Here is a 21,495-nt window from a genome sequence, read left to right as displayed (position 1 = left end):
TATGTGCCCTAATAATCTGAACTCTGGAACAACCTTGGGACCTCTTAAAATAATAAGAATATGTGCATACTCCCAAGGTTAATTGAGGTCAGGAGGACACAGTTTCGAAATGAGGACTGAACCAGCATTAACACCTTAAAATTAAATATTTCATTTGGGCATAATTATAGAATTTTCTAATTCTGAAATCACAAAGAGAAAGTCCTGTGTTTGTGATCTATGCTTCATATTACCGGAATTTGATTTCAGTGACCAAAGTATGCGAAAGCGTCTCCATAATAATCCGAACAAGAAGATGGGGATGAAGAAATAAAAATAGTGGCTACCCCAAAAGAATGAACAATCCATGTATATGATCTCAAATGTATCTTGCGGTCATATGTCTATTCAGTGATATGTAGTTACATTATATATATATATATATATATATATATATATATATATATATATATATATATATATATATATATATATATATATATATATATATATATATATGTATATATAGGTGCTAGATGTATTTCCCACTCCGGAAAATTTTTCGGTGAAAAATCCCCCTCCCCCTTCATGCAAAATTGAGCTGCCAAAAAAAGTATTAACAAATAAAAACTATGAAGAAAATAAGGAATTTTGGAATATTGCCCTATGATGAAAATGCACAGCAATAGCATGTTGGGACTAAGAAGTATGAGAAATTACTTCCTATGGGCTTGGTCTTGTACCTACCAGAGGTGACGCTAGCCAAAATGTTCAGGAAGACCGGGGGAAGTTGGTTTCGATGACTAGCTGGCCATTTTTACCAGCTGACTTGTGTGATATTACCATTAAAATTCCTTCATAAAAAGACACGCATCCGTGGTCTTTTAATTGGAAAAATTCAAGATTCACATTTTGGAACCTCTAAGTTAGCTCGAAGTAAGCTTTCCAAGAGCTCCAAACCTCCACACTCATGTTGTCTAATATGCTCAAAATAATGTTGTGATTTGTGATTTTCATCACGATTTCTTGCCTATTTGGGGTTGTTTTTCCCCGTTTTTTGAAACTCAGGCAACATTTCTCTGGCTTGTGGCGTTCCGTTAAACTTATGGAGCTTTACATATTTAGAATCAAGATATAAAACAATTCTTTTTATATATTAATTTCTATCAAAATTCCCGCTTTAGAGATTTAGTTACTAAAGGCCCAAGTCACTCCTTACTTATAATTCGTTACCAGACACTGTTTGATTCTGCACCATATATTTTAAAAGTGTTCTGAATTTAGTTGGACTTTCCTTATCCTCTTTTTTTCTTAATCCTTTTTATTTGTCTTAATTTACCCTTGCCTGCTCCATTTTGCGTTCGGTGAAAATCAACATAAAAACCAATTCTTTTGATATATCCTCTGCTATATATTTTACATGTATTTTTGATTATAGTTGAGATTTTCATCTCCCTTCTTGTCTTCATCCTTTTTATTTGCCTTAATTTTTCCTTGGCTGCTGAATTTTACTTGTGGTGAAACTTTTCCTGGAGGAATGGGGTGGAAGGCGGTATTTTCTGGGGGAGAGGGGAATGTGATGTGAAAACTGACATTTGCGTAAATGGTATTGCAGAAGTGTTTTTATCTATTTGAACCGTTTTCATGTCGGTTCAAATGAGACCCTGAACAATTGGTTGTAGGTCTTAACAAAGATTATGTCAATAAAAAAATGGTTATAATGGTTATGAATATTTTTAAAAAATGGTTATAATGACTATTATCAGAGAAAAATGTATATATATATACTAGCTGTTGGGGTGGCGCTTCGTGCCCCCCCAAGCCCCCCCGCGCGCGTAAGTCGTTACGCGCCATTGTAGTTGTGTCCCTATGTCCCACCTGTGAATATATATATATATATATATATATATATATATATATATATATATATATATATATATATATATATATATATATGTTTTTAACTACGTAAAACTTGCGAATATACAACATTCTTTGCTGTCCCATTGTCTGTGCATATAAATAGATTGTCAGGTTTACCGACTCTTGAACATGCAACATATAATGGTCCATGGGAAAACAATCCGTATTCAGATCTATACCTCATGATTCTAATGATTGTCCTTAAGCTTTGTTGATGGTGATTGCTAATCGACCATTCCCTGTGTCGCTGTCGTCATTTATATATCCCCCTGTGCCCCCCGGCGTCCCCTTTGTAGTTTTGTCCCTGTGTCCCGGTCGTCATTTATATTCCCTGTGTTCCGGTCGTCATTTGTGTCCCGGTGTCCCAGTCTGTGATTTCTCTTTGAGTGTCCCGGGCGTCATTTATATTCCTTGTGTCCCGGTGTCCCGGTCGTCATTTGTGTCCCGGTGTCCCGGTCTGTATATACATTCGTTTTTGAATTGGATTTTTTTTAGTTTTTAGTTTTTCGCCTTTTTTTAGTTTTTTTTAGTTATACCTCACGATTCTAATGGTATATATATATATATATATATATATATATATATATATATATATATATATATATATATATATATATATGTATATATATATATATATACATCAAACAGTTCGTGGTAGCGAACTGTAGTAAGGAGTGACCCGACTCAATAGTAACCACAACTCTAAAATTTGGAATAGCTACATCAAAATCACACCATCAGATTCAGCGTATCAGAGAACCCTACTGTAGAAGTTTCAAGCTCCTATCTACAAAAATGTGGAATTTGGTATTTTTTGCGAGAAGGCAGACCATGGATGCGTGTTTATCTGTTTTTTTTTTTTTTTTTTTTTCCCCAGGGGTGATCCGATCGAGCCATTGGTCCGAGAATCTTGCGAGAGGGCTCACTCTAGCGGAAATGAAAAGTTGTGCCCTTTTTGAGTGACCAAAAAAATTGGAGGGCACCTAGGCCCCCCCTCACGTTAATTATTTTCCCAAAGTAACTGGATCAAAATTCCGAAATAACCATTTTATTCAGCGTAGTTAAAAAAAATTATAAATATGTTTTTGGGAACAACTTACTCCCCCACAGTCCCTGTGGGAAGGACCACAAGTTACAAACTTTGACCAGTGCTTACATATAGTAATGGTTATTTGGAAGAGTACAGACGTTTTCTGGGGGATTTTACGTAGGGGGGTTGAGAAGAGGGGGATATGCTGGGGGAACTTTCCTTTGAGGAATTTGTCATGGGGAAAGAAAACTTCATGAAGGGAGAGCAGGATTTCCTAGCATTATTTAAAAAAAACAATAAATATGAAAAAATAAATATGAAAAAGTTTTTTTTTCAACTAAAAGTAAGGAGAAGCATTAAAACTCAAAACGAACAGAAATTATTACGTGTATGATGGGCTCACCTCCTCCTAATACCTCACTCTTTACGCTAAAGTATTTTTAGTAATTTCAACTATTTATTCTACGGCTTTTGTGATTCAAGGGTCATTCTTAAGAGATTGGGACAAGATTTAAGCTTTATTGTAAAGAGCGAGGTACTGACGAGGGGGTGAATCCCGTCATATACGTAATAAAAACATGAAATTGCAGAAGTTCGTTACGTAGGCTAATTAGTAATTTTCGTATATCTTTTACTAATAAACATTCGTAAAAAATTAAAAGTTCTAGCTGCCTTTTTAAGTAACCAAAAAATCGGAGGGCAACTAGGCCTCCTCCCCCGCTCCTCTTTTTCCAAAATCACTCGATCAAAATTACGAAAAAGATGATTAGCCAAAAAAATAAATATGCAAATTTTGTTTTAATTATTCACCTGCGGAGAACCAAAATCAAAACATGCATTGACTCAAAAACGTTCAGAATTAAAATAAAAAAACAAGTTTTTTTTAAAGGGAAGTATGGAGCGACATTAAAACTTAAAACGAGCAGAAATTACTTCGTATATGAAAGGGCTGCTTCCTCATCAACGCCCCGCTCTTTACGCTAAAGTTTTTTACTTTTTTAAAAAGCAGAATTAAGAGAAAGAGTAACACTTTAGCGTAAAGAGCGGGGTGTTGATGAGGAAACAGCCCTTTCATATACGAAATAATTTCTGTTCATTTTAAGTTTAAACGTCGCTCCTTACTTCTCGTTAAAAAAACTTGTTTTTTTTATTATTATTTATATATATATATATATATATATATATATATATATATATATATATATATATATATATATATATATATATATATATATATATAAATATATATATATATATATATATATATATATATATTCCTACATTTGGGATATGATGCCCCTGTCCGGGCTGATTATCTCCTCTTATTTAAATTAATCAAACCGTTTAGGAGTTTTCGAGCACGCCCTGAAGAAATAATTTTGCATGTCAATGCTCTTGAGTGAATGTCAATAGAATTGGTGTAGGTTTACCTGAAACAAACAAACTTGAAAAGAATAAACATTAATCAGAAGAAAAAAAAACATGAAGTTTCGAATTTTTTGTAGTTTGGTAATTGCAAGCTCCGTTAGGAAGTTTTAGGGCATCTAAAGTTTGAAGGTGCAATTTTCATAAAGACTGGGTACTAACTTGTAATGGGTGTCTTTAAAAATAAATTTTACATATACATACTCAGCATAAAAGGGAGACTTGGTTATCTGAGAATGTTTTTATTCTCTAAGTGTTTTTTAGAGTTTCGGTGCTATTATAATGGGTTACTCGTACATTTAGTTCGTTACCACGAACTGTTCTTTACCTTTACCATAATCCTCTGAAGTGAATCACATCTCTATTAAAGTGCGAATTCAACTTTTGAAGGTCACTGCGCTGAAACAACGGTTTTGAAAAACTCAGTTTTCAACTGTTTAGATTTTAACCTACGATTTTAATTGTTTTGATTTTAACTTTACTTTTCTTTGCGTTTTGTCTCAGTCATTTGGAAAATAATTTTGAAATTTATCTTTTCTTTCAGCTAATGAAGATGAGTTGGAGTCCGATGACCCAATTTTGTGCAATCTCGACAATGATAGTTCTGAGGACTCAGATTTTTACACCAGCAAAAGGGGAAAAAGAAAGGCACAGCGTAAAGGTGAAGCGAAAAGAAAACTAAAAAAGGGGAAAAGTGTTAGAAAAAAAAAGAAATCAGCATTGGAACTTTTAGAAGGTGAAATAAAGCAAGACAATAAAAAGAAATCAGAGATGCCTCAGGAATTAGCGGAAAAAGTAATGGACGAATTGCAGGTCGGTGGTTCTACCCCTGTAAAGTGTGAATTGAAGTTGCAGAAGTTGGAGCTAACTGAGAAACCGGTAGAGGGTGAGCAAAGGTCGGATAAAGTGGCGAAGAAAAAAAGGGTAAAGAAAATACCCGTGCCACATATGACTCTTGATAATTGTAATGAATCATCAAATAAGGGAAAAGGATCAGATAAAGAGCGGCATAAGAAAAAAATGTCTTATTATCCTGTAGAGGAGATTAGAGAGATTCAGCGAATGTCTCAGACTACGTTAGCGAAATTCCATATACCTAAGAAAGCCAAACCAGTTGGAAGCTCAGAACCAAGGCAACACAATGATTATGCATCAAAATCGAGTAAAGCTTCTGATTTTTCAGGATTAGCTCAAAACACTGGTGTGACGACGTTGAAATTTCCTCGAGCTATTAAACATATATCCCCTGCACCTCACCTAGGACCAGGTTCCAATTTGAGTCACAACTTGGATCCTTCGAGAAGCCCAGATAAAGTTTGTGCTAAAAGAGTAATGTCGTCACAAAGAAGCAGAAGTAGGTCAGAACATGTTACAGGCAGAGAAATCGCTCAGTTAAAACTCGAATCAGGTACAAGGGGAGTAAATGGACTCGTTGATTGGTCTTTTTGGCAGACGAGTTCCCATTCTAAACCTACTTTTGGAAGTAAACCAGTCCTAACACCGTCATTACCACCGTCAGATAAGGGGAATCTTATAGGGAGGAATAGTAGAAAAAATTCAGATATTTTAGATAAAGCAAATACAAATGCTGATCTTGAAGTTGAAAGACCTTTCATGTCTGTTCAAAGCAGCATTAGCACATCTATTAATTCAACAACTTTACCTTGGGATATTATAAATGATGTGGAAGCTAATACTGCAATAGCAAATGCCACAATAGCAGCTTTTGCTCGCCAAAACTCTTCCCTACTCCATCTAGCACATACTCGGTCAGACATGCGCAACGATTGGAGGCAACAGGTCTCCGCTGGATCTTCTTCATCTAATAACTCGATATTATCTTTGGCTAATATGACTTCATATTCTTTAACCAGCAGGGATGTAGATGTAGATCGGGCTCATGGAACTTCAATCAGAGTTGATTGTGTAGAAAAAAATGTAAATCCAAACACTTGTTCAAATAAAGAAGCCACTACCCAAAGCAATGGCATGGAAGGGAATGAAGCTCTAGGTGATAAGAGCAAGATGCCTTTCACATCCGAAACTAGTTTTACTCAACGTGGTGCACACTCTATGTATGCCAGTGCTAGTTACGATACATCAACTTGTAAGAAGAACGAGGATGGCTATGGAAACTGCCTGAAAGAGACTGTGAAAGCTCCTGGAACAGTGCCAAAAGAAGTTAGAAATAGTAGCTTAGTCGTGGCTAAGGTTTCACTCCCTAATATGGGCAATTCAAGATCGTCCTTTCGAGGAAGTGAAACGAAGTATTTTGACATTGAGGAAGATCTCACAAGGGATGAATTGCGCAGTAATTTGTTTGAAGAAAATAAAAAAGTAGTCAATACCTTGCCATTATCTGTAATCAGCAAAATACCCCCTCCTCCGCCCCCGTCTGGGGCTGTACATGGTCCTCCAATCTCAGAGGCATATCAGTCAAACTTTGTATGGAATCGTCACACATCATTACCAGCTCCTGCTATGGTTACGGAGCCTCCTCACTCAACCTTTTCCTCACTTGGAGAACCATCTAGCTACCCATCAATTGGAGCGTGTGCTACTCAGCCTCCGACGTATCTGCCATTGCCTATCAGTCAAGATGCGGCTACGGTCCAGTCAGCACAAAAGTTTAAAATTGGGAGGAGGCCAAGTATTGTAAGTGGTGTGCATGTTTCTTTATCATTTTTTTCGCTATTTACTCGTAAATAAAAAAACAAAAAGCAGCCTGGATTTTGTCCATCTTCTCAGAAAAGCGTACTAATTAGTTTTGGCAAATCAGGAACTATTCTCTTTGTGTAAATTGTTTTAATCACTTTCTTGGGTGATTTTGAAAGCTGTGAAGTCTTGCATCCTTTCAAAATTAACTTAGAAGTATCAGTGGGTTTGCCGAAGTTATCAAGTGATGTCACACTTTTTTTTTCTTTCTAGCTGCATTTTTGTTTTATCCCTTTTTTTGCTTTTTGCCATATGATATTATTCTTATATTGGTCTTAAAATCCTGTATTCTTGTTTAAAAAAGCTTAAAAAATTTGTAAAATAAAACGACTCAAATAAAGAGTATAGGCAACTTGTACAACAAAAATCACCAACGCCATCTAGCGTTAAGCGTTTCTTAGCATTTTTTCAAGCTTCTAAGTTGTATTTTTCTCAGAAACTGATATCATATACTTATTATTACAGTGATTTTGCTAGTTACACTGATTTGTCTTTAATATTGCACTGAAAAAGATGCCAAGAAAGCCAAATGCTATATGGCATTAGTGTTTATTTCTCAGCATTAGTGATAGTTTCCAATCGTAGAAGGTACCCAAACTCTTTGAAACCTATAAGAATCGTATTTTTGTGCACATGTGCACATTTAGATCATGCGATTTTTTTTTTCACTATCACTCAGAATTGTTTTTGTTTTTATGGTACTTAAGTATTAACCAAGTGACATATAGCAATCGCAAATTCTGTTGGTCTGTCTGTCCTGGTTTTGCTACTTTAGGCACTTCCAGGTAAGCTAGGACGAAGAAATTTTGCAGGCGTATCAGGGACCGGACCAGATTAAATTAGAAATTGTCGTTTTCGCGATTTGACCATCTGGGGGGGGGGAGTGGGGGGTCGGTTAATTCGGAAAAAATAGAAAAAATGAAGTATTTTTAACTTACGAAGGAGTGATCGGATCCTAATGAAATTTGAAGTTTGGAAGAATATCGTGTCTCAGAGCTCTTATTTTAAATCCTGACTAGATCCGGTGACATTGGAGGGAATTGATGGGGGGGACCTAAAATCTTGGAAAACGCTTAGAGTGCAGGGATTGGGATGAAACTTGGTGGTAAAAATAATCATAAGTCCTAGATATGTGATTGAAATAACCTTAACGGATTCGCTCTCTTTGTGGGAGTTTGGGGAGGAGGGTTAATTCTGAAAAATAAAAAAATGAGGTATTTTTAACTTACGAAGGAGTGATCGGATCTTAATGAAATTTGATGTTTAGAAGGATATCGTGTCTCAGAGCTCTTATTTTAAATCCCGACCGGATCTGGTGAAGGGGAAGTTGGTGGGCGGAATCTAAAATCTTGAAAACGCTTAGAATGGAGGGATCGGGAAGAAACTTGGTGGGAAAAATAAGCACAAGTCCTAGATACAGGATTGACACAACTGGAACGGATCTGCTCTCTTTGGGGGAGTTGGTGGGGAGGGTTAATTCTAAGAAATTAGAAAAAATGAGGTATTTTTGATTTACGAAAGAGTGATCTATCTTAATGAAATTTCATATTTAGAAGGACCTTGAAACTCAGATCTCTTATTTTAAATCCCGACCGGATCCAGTGACATTAGGGGGGGGGGGAATCTTGGAAAACGCTTAAAGCGGAGAGATCAGGATGAAACCTGGTGGAAAGAATAAGCACAAGCCCAAGATAGGTGACTGACATAACCGGGCCGGGTCCTGTGTCTTTGGTGGAGTTGGGGGGGGGGGGGTTAGTAATTCGAAAAATTAGAAAAAATGAGGTATTTGTAACTTACGAACAAGTGATCAGATCTTAATGAAATTTGATATCTAGAAGGATCTTGTGCTTTAGAATTCTTGCTTTAAATGTCGTTCAGATCCTGTGACATTGAAGGGAGTTGGAGGGGGAAACCAAAATTCTTGGAAAACGTGAAAGTCGAGGTATCTTACGAATGAGTGATCGGATCTTATTGAAACTTGATATATAGAAGAATCTTATGTCTCAGATGCTCCATTTTCAATTCGAATCGGATCCGGGGACATAGAGGGTTGGAGGGGGAAACAGAAATCTTGGAAAACCCTTAGAGTGGAGAGATCGGGATGAAACTTGATGGGAAGAATAAGCACAAGTTATAGATACGAGATTGACATAATTGGTACGGATCCGTTCTCTTTGAGGGAGCTAGGGGTTGTTAATTTGGAAAAATCAGAAAAACTGGATCTTAATGAAATTTGATATTTAGAAGAAACTCATGTCTCAGAGATTAAGTGATATGTCTTAAGAAGACTAAGTCACTAAGGCTAGGATTAAGTGAAGATGGAAAGTTGACGTTGGGTAACGAAAAGATTAATCAGGTGTGCAGCTTCACTTGCATTGGTAATATTATCAGTAAAGACGGTGGGAGCACTTAAGATGTTAAAAATAGAATAGCTAAGGCTCAAGGTGTTTTTTTTTTTTCGCAGTTAAAAAAAAAGTTTGGAAGAATAGGAAGATAAGTCTCCAAAGCAAGAATAGAATATTGGAAGCTACAGTGATGACTGTGGTCAAATATGGCTCTGAAGCATGGGTGCTCCGAAAAGCGGATGAAAATTTACTAGATGCTTTCCAGGGAAATTTCCTACGGATTGTTCTGGGTACCCGGCTGACTGACTGTATTTCAAACAGTAGGTTGCATGAAAAATGTGGTTCAATCCCGCTTTCTAGGGCTGTAACGAAAGAAAGGTTGAGATGGGTACGTCACGTTCTGCGGATGAAAGATTACAGATAGCTGAAAATTGTCCTTTTGGGCCAACCATCTGGGGCTACACGGAAAGCAGGTTGTCCTCGTCTGGGTTGGGAGGATGTCATAAAAGAAGATTTAAAGGAAATAGGTACTACATGGGAGGTTGTAAAGAGGGAGGCCTTTAATAGATTAGGTTGGAGGAGGAGCTTGCGTAGCTGTGTCGGTCTCAGGCGGCTTGGTGCTGCAGTGAGTTATTATTATTAGTAGTAGTCGTAGTATTTTTAACTTACGAGTGGATGATCGGATCTTAATGAATTCTGATATTTAGAAGGATGTCGTGTCTCAGAGCTCTTATTTTAAATCTCGACCGGCATTAAGCCTCTGATTCTCCTTTTAAATCTATCTATTGATTCTTAGCATTTTGCTAGAGCCCATGCCATATGACTTGGCTCTTAGCTCTTCCAACCTCGTCACAGCTCATGAGCTCTTAGCTCTTGTTTTGTCATGCTCTTTCGCTACTTTAAGTAAGACAGGTTTTAGAGAATAGAACCTTTTTCGGAAAAATGCTGCCAAAATTCCTATTTTTTAAATGGAGAAGGGTGGAGATTTTGTCTCACCATATGAAAATCCAGGCTGTAATAGACGCAATGCAAATGTCAAAAAATTTGAATGAAATTATCAAAACAAAAAATAAGCTAGGTTCTTGGAGATTCAAAAAAAAAAATCTTAAAGAGAAAAAGCATGAACTATTAAAAGGAAATTCAGCTCGTAAGCCCTTTATCTATGCTTAATGTGTGTAAAGACACTGAATTTAAGTTTGGGCAGAATTCGGCTCAACTCTATCACTCAAGTGAAAAATTCTGTTCAGTTGAAGACTCTAATCTTTCAAGAAAATGACTGTTCCGTATGCATCCATAACGAAATGCAGGTGCTGTTCATGCAGGAAAGATGAAATTGATAAAGGTACAGATAATCTATGTTCAGCAGGGAGGAAAGTGAGCCTTAAGAGCATGGATAAGAAGAAAACCGCAAAAGCCAAGCACTTTTTTGATAAGTAATGCTTAACTAAAAGAAGAGCATTCCAGAATATTAAACAATAATCGTTCCCTGATGAAGGAAAAAAAATCTGAAAAAAACATGAACTATTGTAAGAAAATTCAGCTCGTAATGCCTATAAAGACGTTGAATTTGAATTCAGGCAGAATTCGGCTCAAATCTGTCGCTCCGGTAAAAAAATTCGTCCAGTTAAAGACTCTTTACCTTTAATCTTTCAAGAAAATGACTGTTCCGTATGCATCTATAACGAAATGCAGGTGCTCTTCATTAGGGACGCAGACGGGAGCGTAGGGGGCACCCCTCCCCCTAGGAAATGACGTTATATTTGAACCTGATTCTTATGTAAGCAATTAGTAAAAACAAAGTTTCTGGTAAAACTTGACCCCCCCTCCCCCTTCTTCTCGAAAATTTTCTAGTAATACGCATGCTATCCAACTGATGTTATCGATTGTTGCTTGCAAATTTTCTTTGCGACTGTTACTTAATAAAATATAGATGGCAATTTCTATGATTAAACGACTCAAAGCAAAGAACTAGGGCCAATGAGGCCTCCAACTCCCTCCATAAACAATTTTGCAGATTGCATTGTTAAAAGGGTGCATTCTTCCCTTGCTGTGTCTTCCCAGCAAAAATATCACCGTTCACGTGTATCAGGGGAAAGTAAAGATGGCTTATAGACTTTCACAAAGCAAGGGGAAAACATAGTCGATTTTAAATAAGAAAGCTCTTTCTTCTTTGAGTTTTCAGGAAAGCTGGACACCCGGAAAGAAAGGAAAATTTTCAAGATGTACAGCTTGTAATTTAAAGGATACACCATCCTTTAGTGCATTATCCTTATTTCCGACTACTTTGCATGGTAGGATTCGTCGTTGAAACTATGTATGGGGATTATTTGATTGGAAACTGGAAATTCTGATTCTCATTTTAAGGGTCAAAGGTGATTGTAGGGCAAGTAGCCCCCTCCCTTACCCTTTTTGCTATACAGTCTTCTGGAAGCGATCCCTCTTTTCATCTTTTAAGGTCTGTCTTTCTTTTTTGTCCCCTAGATTTTTAATTTATGTCTGTTGTTCTGACGGTATTGGCCTCAGCTGTTGTTTCGTGTAGGACTGTTGCTTTGTGTTTCAGCGCAACAAAAATGTTTTTGTTTCAAATACTTTATGTGAAAATTGTTAATAGTAGAACATAGTGTTAGGTTTTTTGCTTCTATTATTTTTTTTTTTTTAATACCAAAATAATTATCAACCCATTAATTGGTAATGCAGATAGCGAATAATTTGCTATCTGCATTAGCTACCAGTTTAAACGAATAATAAAGTAGAAAATGGGTGTAATATTTTATACAAAATAGGAGACGAAAAGAGAAAAAAGGAAACTTTAAATAATAAAAATTCTAATATTTTGGCTTCACATCTGGAAGCCTTTTTCAACGGGGGAAAAATCAAAGAAACAAATAAAAACATAGAGAAGTGAAAGATGAAAAAAAGCAAAGGTAAGATAAACGTCATAGAAGAGAAAAAGACGAAATGATAGCTCATATTTAAAGCAAAGTCCTAAAGCATGTCACAAAGCACAAGACCAGGATCTCTGTTATTGCAAACGTTTATGTGTCTATTCAGTTTTTTTTTCTTAATGCAAGTAAGGAGCGACACTAAAACTTAAGACGAACATAAATTATTCCGTATATGAAAGGAGTTTTTCCTTCTGCAACGCCTCGCTCTTTACGCTAAAGTTTGATTCTTTCTCACAACTCTACTTTTTAAAACAATAAAAACTTAGCTTAAAAAGCGAGGCGTTGCGGAGGGGACAACCCCTTTCATATACTGAAATATTTCTGTTCGTTTTAAGTGGTATTATCGCTCCTTATTTGCATATATATATAATTATATATATATATATATATATATATATATATATATATATATATATATATATATATATATATATATATATATATATATATATATATATATATATATATATATATATATATACGGTAATGTTACTAATTACCGTAGTTGACATAATATTGTTGCCTTGATAAAGAGGGCTGTGTCTTCGTCATATTTTAGTTTTCTATTTCTAAACTCATCTTATAAAACTGACCGGTAGTAAAACCGCGGGAGAGGGCTTATCCGATTGTAAAAATTAAACTTCCCTTCTCCTTTATAATGACCAAAACTAAAGGTAGGGCAGCCCATCACCTCTCAAATATTGTATGTATCCCTGGGTGCTTTGTATCTTCAGATACCACTGGATTAAAATAAATTTGGAATTGAAAGGGTTCTTCATCTAAATCTGTTCGGTTGAAATCTAATTTGGAGCTTCAATCGAAAGGTTCGGAAGTTCCAATAAAAGTGCCTGTCTGGGGCTGCATGGTAAGTGCAGCCCCAGGCTAAGGGTCCAGAGTTAAGAAAATTATGTTAAAGAACTTGGCTTGATTTCTGAAGCCTCTTTAAATTAGCGTCAGTGGTCCTCAGAAAATTTATTTTGGCTCGAAATAACATTTGTGGATAAGAAACGAGGCAGAAATAACAAGTCTCCCCTTATTAGATAATGTTAGCTTACCTCCCATTTTCGATTAATATTGTATGTTTAACATCTATTAATGAATTATTATTAATTTTAGTTTCTTAAGTCTATTAACTTTATCATTGTTGTTACATCTTCAGAAATATGTGAAGTTGCATTGTTTTTTAGTCTGGAGGCAAAACCAAAACAAACAGAGCCGATCATTCATGTGGGAAAATGGTAGAGCAGCCAAATTTGGTCATGAATCGACCTCCTTGGGCTTTACTATTCTGCAATGATAATGGAAGCATCACTACTGAAAGAGACTATAATGACTTCATGAGCAGACTTGAATCCCATTGTGCTATATGTAGTCTTTTCAAAGGACCAAAGGTAAGTAACTTTGTGGCTTTAAGCTGATTTATCTAATTGAGGCTCTGTCTTAGTTGCGCTTCAGAAAGATGGAGTACCCACTGAATTCGAACTGTGTTGTGTATTGTGTATGCTTATAAAGATTTTGGGTATGTTTACATTTAACCTGGGCTTTCAGTTTTGGCTTGTTTCACTCCCACCGTGTTATGTGCTGTGATTTCAAAGAACCCAAGGTATGTAAGTTTGTTCTTTATAAGTTCATGGTTTAAAGCCAAATTATCTTATTGAAGCTCCATGGTAGTAGCACTTCAGCAAATTGGAGCACCCACTACGTTCTAACTGTGTTGCGTATCGTGCATACCTTTTAAGAATTTGTCCTTGTGCACCTTAAGAAGGATATGTTAGGGGGGCAAATAAATCTCATTTCTTAATAGATGTAGCGGCTTTTTATGGCACTTGGTATCTGCCAAGTGACATATAGCGATCGTAAATTCTGTCGGTCTGTCTTTCCTGGTTTTGCTAGTTTAGGCGCTTCCAGGTAAGCTAGGACGATGAAATTTGGCAGGCGTATCAGGAACTAGACCAGATTAAATTAGAAATTGTCTTTTCCCCGTTTCCTCGATCCAATCATCTGGGGGGGGGGGTGTAATTCGGAATTTTTTTATATTTGTAACTTATGAACAGGTGATCAGGTCTTAATGAAACTTGATATTTAGAAGGATCTTGTGCTTTAGAACCCCCGTTTTAAATCTCGAACAGATCCGGTGACATTGGGGGGAGTATGAGGGGGAAACCGGAATTCTTGGAAAACGTGAAAATCGAAGTATATTATGAATGGATGATCGGATCTAAATGAAACCTGTGACACCACAGGCACCCAGGGCATCCACGAGGCTTGATCAATCTCTTCTGAATTGGGCAGCTGCGTATATGTCCTCCCAATCGGGTTGAATAGAAGCATGATTACTGCGCAGATCAGACTAATATATTGGTCGTCATATTTTTTTAGGTCTTCCCCGTCTTCGACTTCCCTTTCGGTGCCAATGTAAAGTGGCTTTTGGGATCTGAGTCTCCTGCACTCGGCGAACATGGCCCCAGCATCTCCACCTCCGAGCTCCAATGATGTCAGTCACCAAAGGGTGATTGGCAAGTTTACGGACTTTTTTCATTTGTGATTCTGTCTGACAAATGAATATTTAAAGAGGCAATTGTTCTCGAATGCAAGGAATCTCCTCTGCTGTTGTTTTTTCAAACTTCAGGTTTCTGCTGCGTAAAGGAGGACCGGGATGACGTTGTTGTTGAACAGGCTTAACTTAAGCCGGGTCAAGTAATTTTTTGACTTCCATATGCGCTTAAGCCTATTGAAGGGGGCATTCGCCTGACCTATTCTGGTCGTTATTTCGTTGGATGTTGATCCCGTATTCTCCAATATGCTTCCAAGGTCCCTGTATTCCACGAATTATTCAATTTTTTCTTTTCCACGTCTGATATGAAGTGAGGAATCAGTAGCGCCATTGTTTTGGTTTTGCTCAAATTTATTCTTATTCTTGTTTTTTCGCTAACCCTGTTTAGAAGCTCTTTCAGACGCTGCTTGCACGACTGTAGCATTGTAATGTCATCTGCGAAGTCTAGGTCACCAACTATCTCTTCGGCAGAAAGTTTGATACCATTGGTCACGGGTTGCGAAGAATAAAGTCGATGATTATCATGAAAAGTAACGGCGATAGTACACAGCCTTGTTTGACTCTAGATAGAATTCGAAAGTATTGGGCTTGACCTGTGGGTGTCTCGATGCATCACTCGCTGTCCTCGTAAAGAGCTGTGATAATTGCGATGATTTGACTTAGGATCCCGTAATAAAGAAGGATCTTCCGTAAACTTGCCCGATCTGCAGAGTCGAAGGCCTTTTCAAAGTCTATTAAAATCATGTAAAGCTTTGAGTGCCATTATCGATTTTTTTCAATGACGATTCGCAAAGTTAATATAAGATCGGGGCAAGAACAGTTTGGGCGGAACCCGTATTGTTCATCCCTTAGATGCTTTTTGAGCTCTATTTGGATCATCTTAAGAATTACATGGCACATTAGTTTACCTAGGACCGAAATCAATTTTTCGCCAGTTTCCTGAGACAGTGGCATCGCCCTTTTTGAACAGGCGTATTAGTATGCTGCGCCTCCAATCAACTGATACTCATAAATCATTCACTGCTACTGGTTCGACCACGAGTGCGCCGGATGGGTCCCAAACTGGACTTTTGACGGTAAACATCTTTCCAACCATGTCACTTAAGGTATGATATAGGGCTCTAGAATCTCCTCTCTTGGCTGCTTCCTCGGCAGGTTTGGCTTTGTTCTCGATCAGAGTTTGGTGGTCATTCCTTGTGGTTTTCTTATAGGCTTTAGCTGCTTCGTGGTAGCGTGTATTTTTGCACGCTACCGTGTTTGGCTTTGAAGAAGGGCTTATTTTGTGAGTTTCCTCTCCCTTATGAGATTCCACGTTCGGTCAGAGATTCATTGGTCTTTAGGGTGTTTCTAGTACCCTAGTATTTCTGTCGCCGTCATGTAGGAGTTTTTTGCTGCTCCTCACAGTTCTTCTTGTTCTCGATTTTCTGGCATGGAAAGTGATTACAATCTATTTGAAAGTTCGATCATGAGGTTTCTTTTTACTGTGCTATCAAGTAGTTCATTTGAGTCAAAAGGTGGGTATGTAACGATGTGTATGATGTGTTGATTTAATCAATGATAATTGAAGGGTTGATGATAACTGATGTGTATGTTTCAAATATAATAGAATATAGGTTTTAGCCCCCCCCCCCTCAATTGACATACCTACTAGAAATGTTTCTGCTTTTCATATGGAGGGAAATGATATTACTAATTTTGTTGAATTGCATGGCTCGCCGTTATAAGTAACATTTGTTCGTTTTTTTGTTGTTTTTTTTTGTTCTCTGATTCTTTAACATTTTTATGTTTTACATCCATTTTATTAGCTCGTCAAACAAAGAAGTAAATAAAATTCCTTACCTTAGACAAGGGGTCTCCAAAAATTTAGCTGAACAGTAGTTTGGGGGTTGACTACACATCAGAGGTCCAAATAAGAAAGAATCAAAGCATAGATGTTGTTTTTAATTATATATTTCATATTATTACATTTATAATGTTCATATTATTTAATAATACATTATATGAACACCTGTATACATATATGCATATGATGATACATATGATATATACATATGAAAATACATATGAACACCTGTATTAGTAAGAATTGTGAAATTTTTTTGTTGTGCCAAAATAGTAAATATTTCCGGCTTTAGGTTTGACGTCCGTAACAACAGTGACAAGAGACTATCATCAGACAAGTTAGCTTTCAAATTATTCTTCACGTATATCGTCTTCGGAAACATCTGTTACGTTGTTCCAAAGATTGAAAGGTACCGTGATGAATTAGGAAAATCTTCCTGGGGCAAAAACTGATAAAAACTCAAAAGTCCTTCTTTGAACTTGTCCCTAAGGAGGTCATTTTCTTGCAACTCAATGACCTCCAACTGTAGTTCATCTGAGTAGCTAGTCGCATCTGCTTCAAATGGATTTGGAAATAGCCTCACTTCCTCTGCCTTTGAATCCAAGTCGGAAAACCGCTCCTGAAACTGCAGTTGGATGTCTTTCATGACGTCCAAATGATGCAAGTGATGTGAGGAACTCAGCATTTGCTTTGGCCATGCTGCTGCTAATGCTGCACTGCTGCTAATGTGTCAAGTTGTCAGACTGTACTTGTTCCAAAAATATGACAATTTTAGATGTAAAGGCCTGTAGGTGACCAGAACTAGATTTTTCTCTCCTTGTAGTTTTAGCTTAAGACATTTTAAATGGCCAGTAATGTCTGCAGCAAGTGCCAATTTACATACTCCCTCTTCATCAGTCAGTAATGGCTTTGACTTGCTTTTACTTTCTAGGAAGTCATAAATTTTCTTTCTTAATTTAAATACACTACTCAGAACTTTATCACAACTTAGACATCTTTCTGCTGTGTATTATGGTAGATTTTGCGATTTTGTGCCTGTATCTTTCAACAAGTCTCTGAGTTGTCTACGATTGATCCCATACAACCTCATTAAATTCTTCATCTACACCACAGGATCTAATAAACTTCTAATGTGCATATGTTTACCAAACAAAGCTTGATGGAAAATATACAGTGCAGGAACATTGGTTAGGGAATGTGTTTCTTATTATACATTTGCTTCACTTGTCTAACGAAGCTTTTTTTATGCCACTCATGTTCTTTCCTCCATCAACAGTTGAGTAACTGAAGTTAGTCCAGTCCAAGTTATAATTAGCAAATATTTTTTTTTCAGTTCATTGAATATGTCCTCTCCAATAGCTGCCCCATACGTACTATCTGGGGAATCCGACTTTTCCATTTGATCATTTTGACTTTGGAAAGTCAGTGAAATGCTATGACGCCATCTTTCTCTGGCAATTAAAAGTTCTCCAGGGGCCGCATGAGAGGGTCTCGTTGTACAGGTCTCGGCCGCGGACCGTAGTTTAAAGAGACCCCTGCCTTAGAGTTTATTGCCTGAAGAGACACACTAGGCGTTAGCTAGTAGCCTCCAATTTTCTCTCAAGTGTGCTGCCGCATTGATGTCCTCCCACTCTGGGATGAGATTTGCCTGAAGGACTCCTCTGTCATGTTTGCGCATCCTACGGAGCGTGTTTTTTCGTCTTTCTTGGTGATGGGTGCCAGTGGGGTAGCATTTTTGGAAGTCTATCTGGAATGCGAGGATATATTCAAGATATCGCCATTTTCGTCACTACGGAGGCGATGTCTGGCTTAAATATGGATTGAAATAAATAAGAGATGTGGATTGTAAAATGAAATTCAATAAATATTTATTTTGTTTATTTCTGTTTCTCCTAATTGATTTCTCTTTTTCAGAGCAAACAGGAGTTTTTGGAGAAGAAATGGAAAGAGGAGGAGTTGAATATACCTCCAAAATCGAATGTTCTTATTCCTGAAGCTGCTTTTGACCCAAGTGTGGTAAGTTTCCTCTTTTTTTAGTTTTAATTCAGCCAAAAATGTTCGCTGTCGTTCATTATCATTATAATGGTGTATTATAAGTTTTTGTTATCGTGCATCTAATAATTTATTGGCTCATGATGCCACTCTACCACTACTACCTCTTCACTCCCTCAAAAACTCCCCTTATCCCCTCTTAATGTTTTCCTTTCGCAATTTTTTTTTTTACAGAATCAAAAATGGTTCCGCCAGGAACGAATCAGAGACCCCCTGTATGCAAAGGAAACTGAGTAACCACCAGGCTGTAGAGCCATATTATGGCTCTACATATTATGTACTCTACATACATAATAACATATTATGTATAAATTATGATTCATGAGCAAGAATGCTCAAATGGTTCCTTCCACCACCCTTTCTAATTAACCTTTTACATTTGTTTAGTACATTCGCTAGTAATGCTTAACCAATAGAGAAACGAAAAGCTTTATAATAAACGTTCTTAAACTTAAAAGAGTAATCATCTTAATTTTATCTAAGTCTTCCTCTTAGAAGTGAAATGCTAAGAATTCAAAACTGAAAAAGACAGCTGTATAAGAATCGACGCACTAGTTCTGAGTTAGTAAAGCGCAAAGTGTCTCCTATGCTTTTGTTCCCTTTTGTTTTTGCATATTTAGTTCTTGTCATTTCGTATGAAGGGCTAGGGCTGGTACGGAAGGACATATCGGGGAAGAAGGTTGAGGGCTATTAGGGTGTCCAAAGTCAGCATACACTTCATCTTCCTACTTTCATAATATACCACGAAAAACACAGCTTAGACTTTTGTGGCCACGATATATTTATTAATACTAAAAAGGCATTGGTTAACACAAAAATTTACAACTGTAAAATACAATCCAAAAGGGATTCAATAAAATGATCCCTGTGTGCCCTAGCCATGCCAAACCCAAAATCCCCATATCCCTATATTAGTCAAAGAATACCTTTTTAATTAATTAATCACCACATCTACAAAATAGATTTTTTTTAATATTTAATATATATGTTTTAGGTTTTAAATATTTAGGTTTAAAAAAATGTCAGACTGAAACAATAAAACATTCGATTAAAAGATTGAGTTCAACATACACCGAATTTATATAGAGACATACAATACTCTAGAGGAGTCTAGGAGTCATACAATACTCTGCTGGTCAGACTTAAAATTTTGTTGTTGGGGGAAGGGGCGACATTTTTTCTCTCCTCACAAAGAGTACGATATATACTTTTTTCTTTTTTTTTGTTCGAGGGGCTCCCTAGATTAGTACAAATAAAAATGATAAAAAAAATGGGAAGTAGAGTTAAACTTGCTAGTGAGGCATAGGACTAGACATAACCTTGTTGTTTTCTTTTTTATTTCTTTGTTCATTTCTGTCTTTTCTTTCAGAAATCTGAGAACGGTGAATTTGTTGAAAGCCCTTTAGTAAGGTGTATGGTGTGTAATCTAACAGTTCACAATCAGTGTTACGGTGTCAGTCCTGGTGTAAGTACTTGGAAGTGCGACAGGTGCACTCGTGGTGATATTTCGCTTGTAAGTTCTTTTCCATTTTTTTAATTCAGACTTTTCTAATTTAGATTGGTTTTTTATTCTAATAGGTGTATTCTAATGTATTCTACTAGTGTTTTGTGTCCTAATGTATTACGTAGGTTCGATTTAAGTTCTATGTTCGATAGTTCTGACTCCTCAGTCTGACACCTTCTACTACAGGGTATATCCGGTATTTGTGCAGCTTTGTAGGAAAATATTAAACTCTTAGGCTTTTTGCTGGAATAGCTTATGTTGAGGATTTTATTTACTAAAACCCATCTGTTTTTGTATTTAAACAGCCAGTAAAGTGGAAAAAGATAACTCGTACTAAAGAAGAGGCTTTTTTCTTTATGCTCGTGTTTTTTTTTTGTTTTTTTTTTTCTTTTTTTCTTTTTTTACTTTGTATTGCAATAGTCGTTTTTCTAGTTCAGCACCGCTTGTGAATTAATTCGTATCAGACCCTTTTTCTATTATCATCATCATAAGTTTGGTTTGAGGGTTTTGTAACCTATTGCAACCAATCTTGAATGTAGTTTCAAGACTAAAAAAAATATTGTCTCGTATTACCATTCTTACCATTCACCCTATTATTAAGATTTTTAAAAAATATATAATGAGGAGGCGTGTGGTTGTGTCGAAGAGTGAAGTGGGAGCCGTACTGCGTGTTACTGAAGAATCTTTTATGTTTATGGGTCTCAAAGTGAGTTTTGTCACAGAGCAGTGTACTTTAAGTTTAGTTATTTCCTTTTCTTAATTAAACCCGATTGAACCTTGAACCTCAACCTTAAAACATATTTAAGTTTAACAAATTTGATGCTCATTTACTGAAAACGTAGCGAAACATAAGGAGCTACATAATGAAATATTCTGATGAGTGAGTGCCTTTCAGAATGAGGTTTGAGGTGGAATAAGGAGATCTTTCACTCCTTATTTTGCCTAAAATTTTGTCAAAAAACGCACTGTAGCGGTAATGGAGCGAATATTAAACGATCTCGAGTGCTGAGACTTAGTGTTCAAGTGCTTTGACATGAACCAGCGAAATATGTCTGAGTGGAGCTCAGTGTGCGGCGAACTTGCAATTATGAAGGTTAATGACGTCTCTTAGTGGTCTCTATCAAGGACTCTTTAGGAGTAGACGGTTGTATTTTGATAATCCTATTTTGGAAGGGAATGC

At 36.7% G+C, this 21,495-nt stretch overlaps 1 protein-coding gene across 1 annotated transcript in view; it reads left to right on the top strand.

Annotated features, from left to right (window-relative positions):
- The window catches only part of LOC136042179 (lysine-specific demethylase 4B-like), a 71,195-nt gene that overhangs the window by 30,817 nt on the left and 18,883 nt on the right, over positions 1-21,495 (top strand). Inside the window, exons 7-10 of the mRNA XM_065727112.1 lie at positions 4,902-7,012; positions 13,550-13,753; positions 18,674-18,775; positions 20,181-20,324. Of these exons, the coding sequence (XP_065583184.1) occupies positions 4,902-7,012; positions 13,550-13,753; positions 18,674-18,775; positions 20,181-20,324 (2,561 nt within the window). The remainder of the gene's footprint in view (positions 1-4,901; positions 7,013-13,549; positions 13,754-18,673; positions 18,776-20,180; positions 20,325-21,495) is intronic.

Source organism: Artemia franciscana, unplaced genomic scaffold (genome assembly GCF_032884065.1).
Source record: "Artemia franciscana unplaced genomic scaffold, ASM3288406v1 PGA_scaffold_74, whole genome shotgun sequence".
Classification (NCBI taxonomy): Eukaryota; Metazoa; Arthropoda; class Branchiopoda; order Anostraca; family Artemiidae; genus Artemia; species Artemia franciscana.
This window is presented reverse-complemented; position numbering and strand designations above follow the sequence as displayed.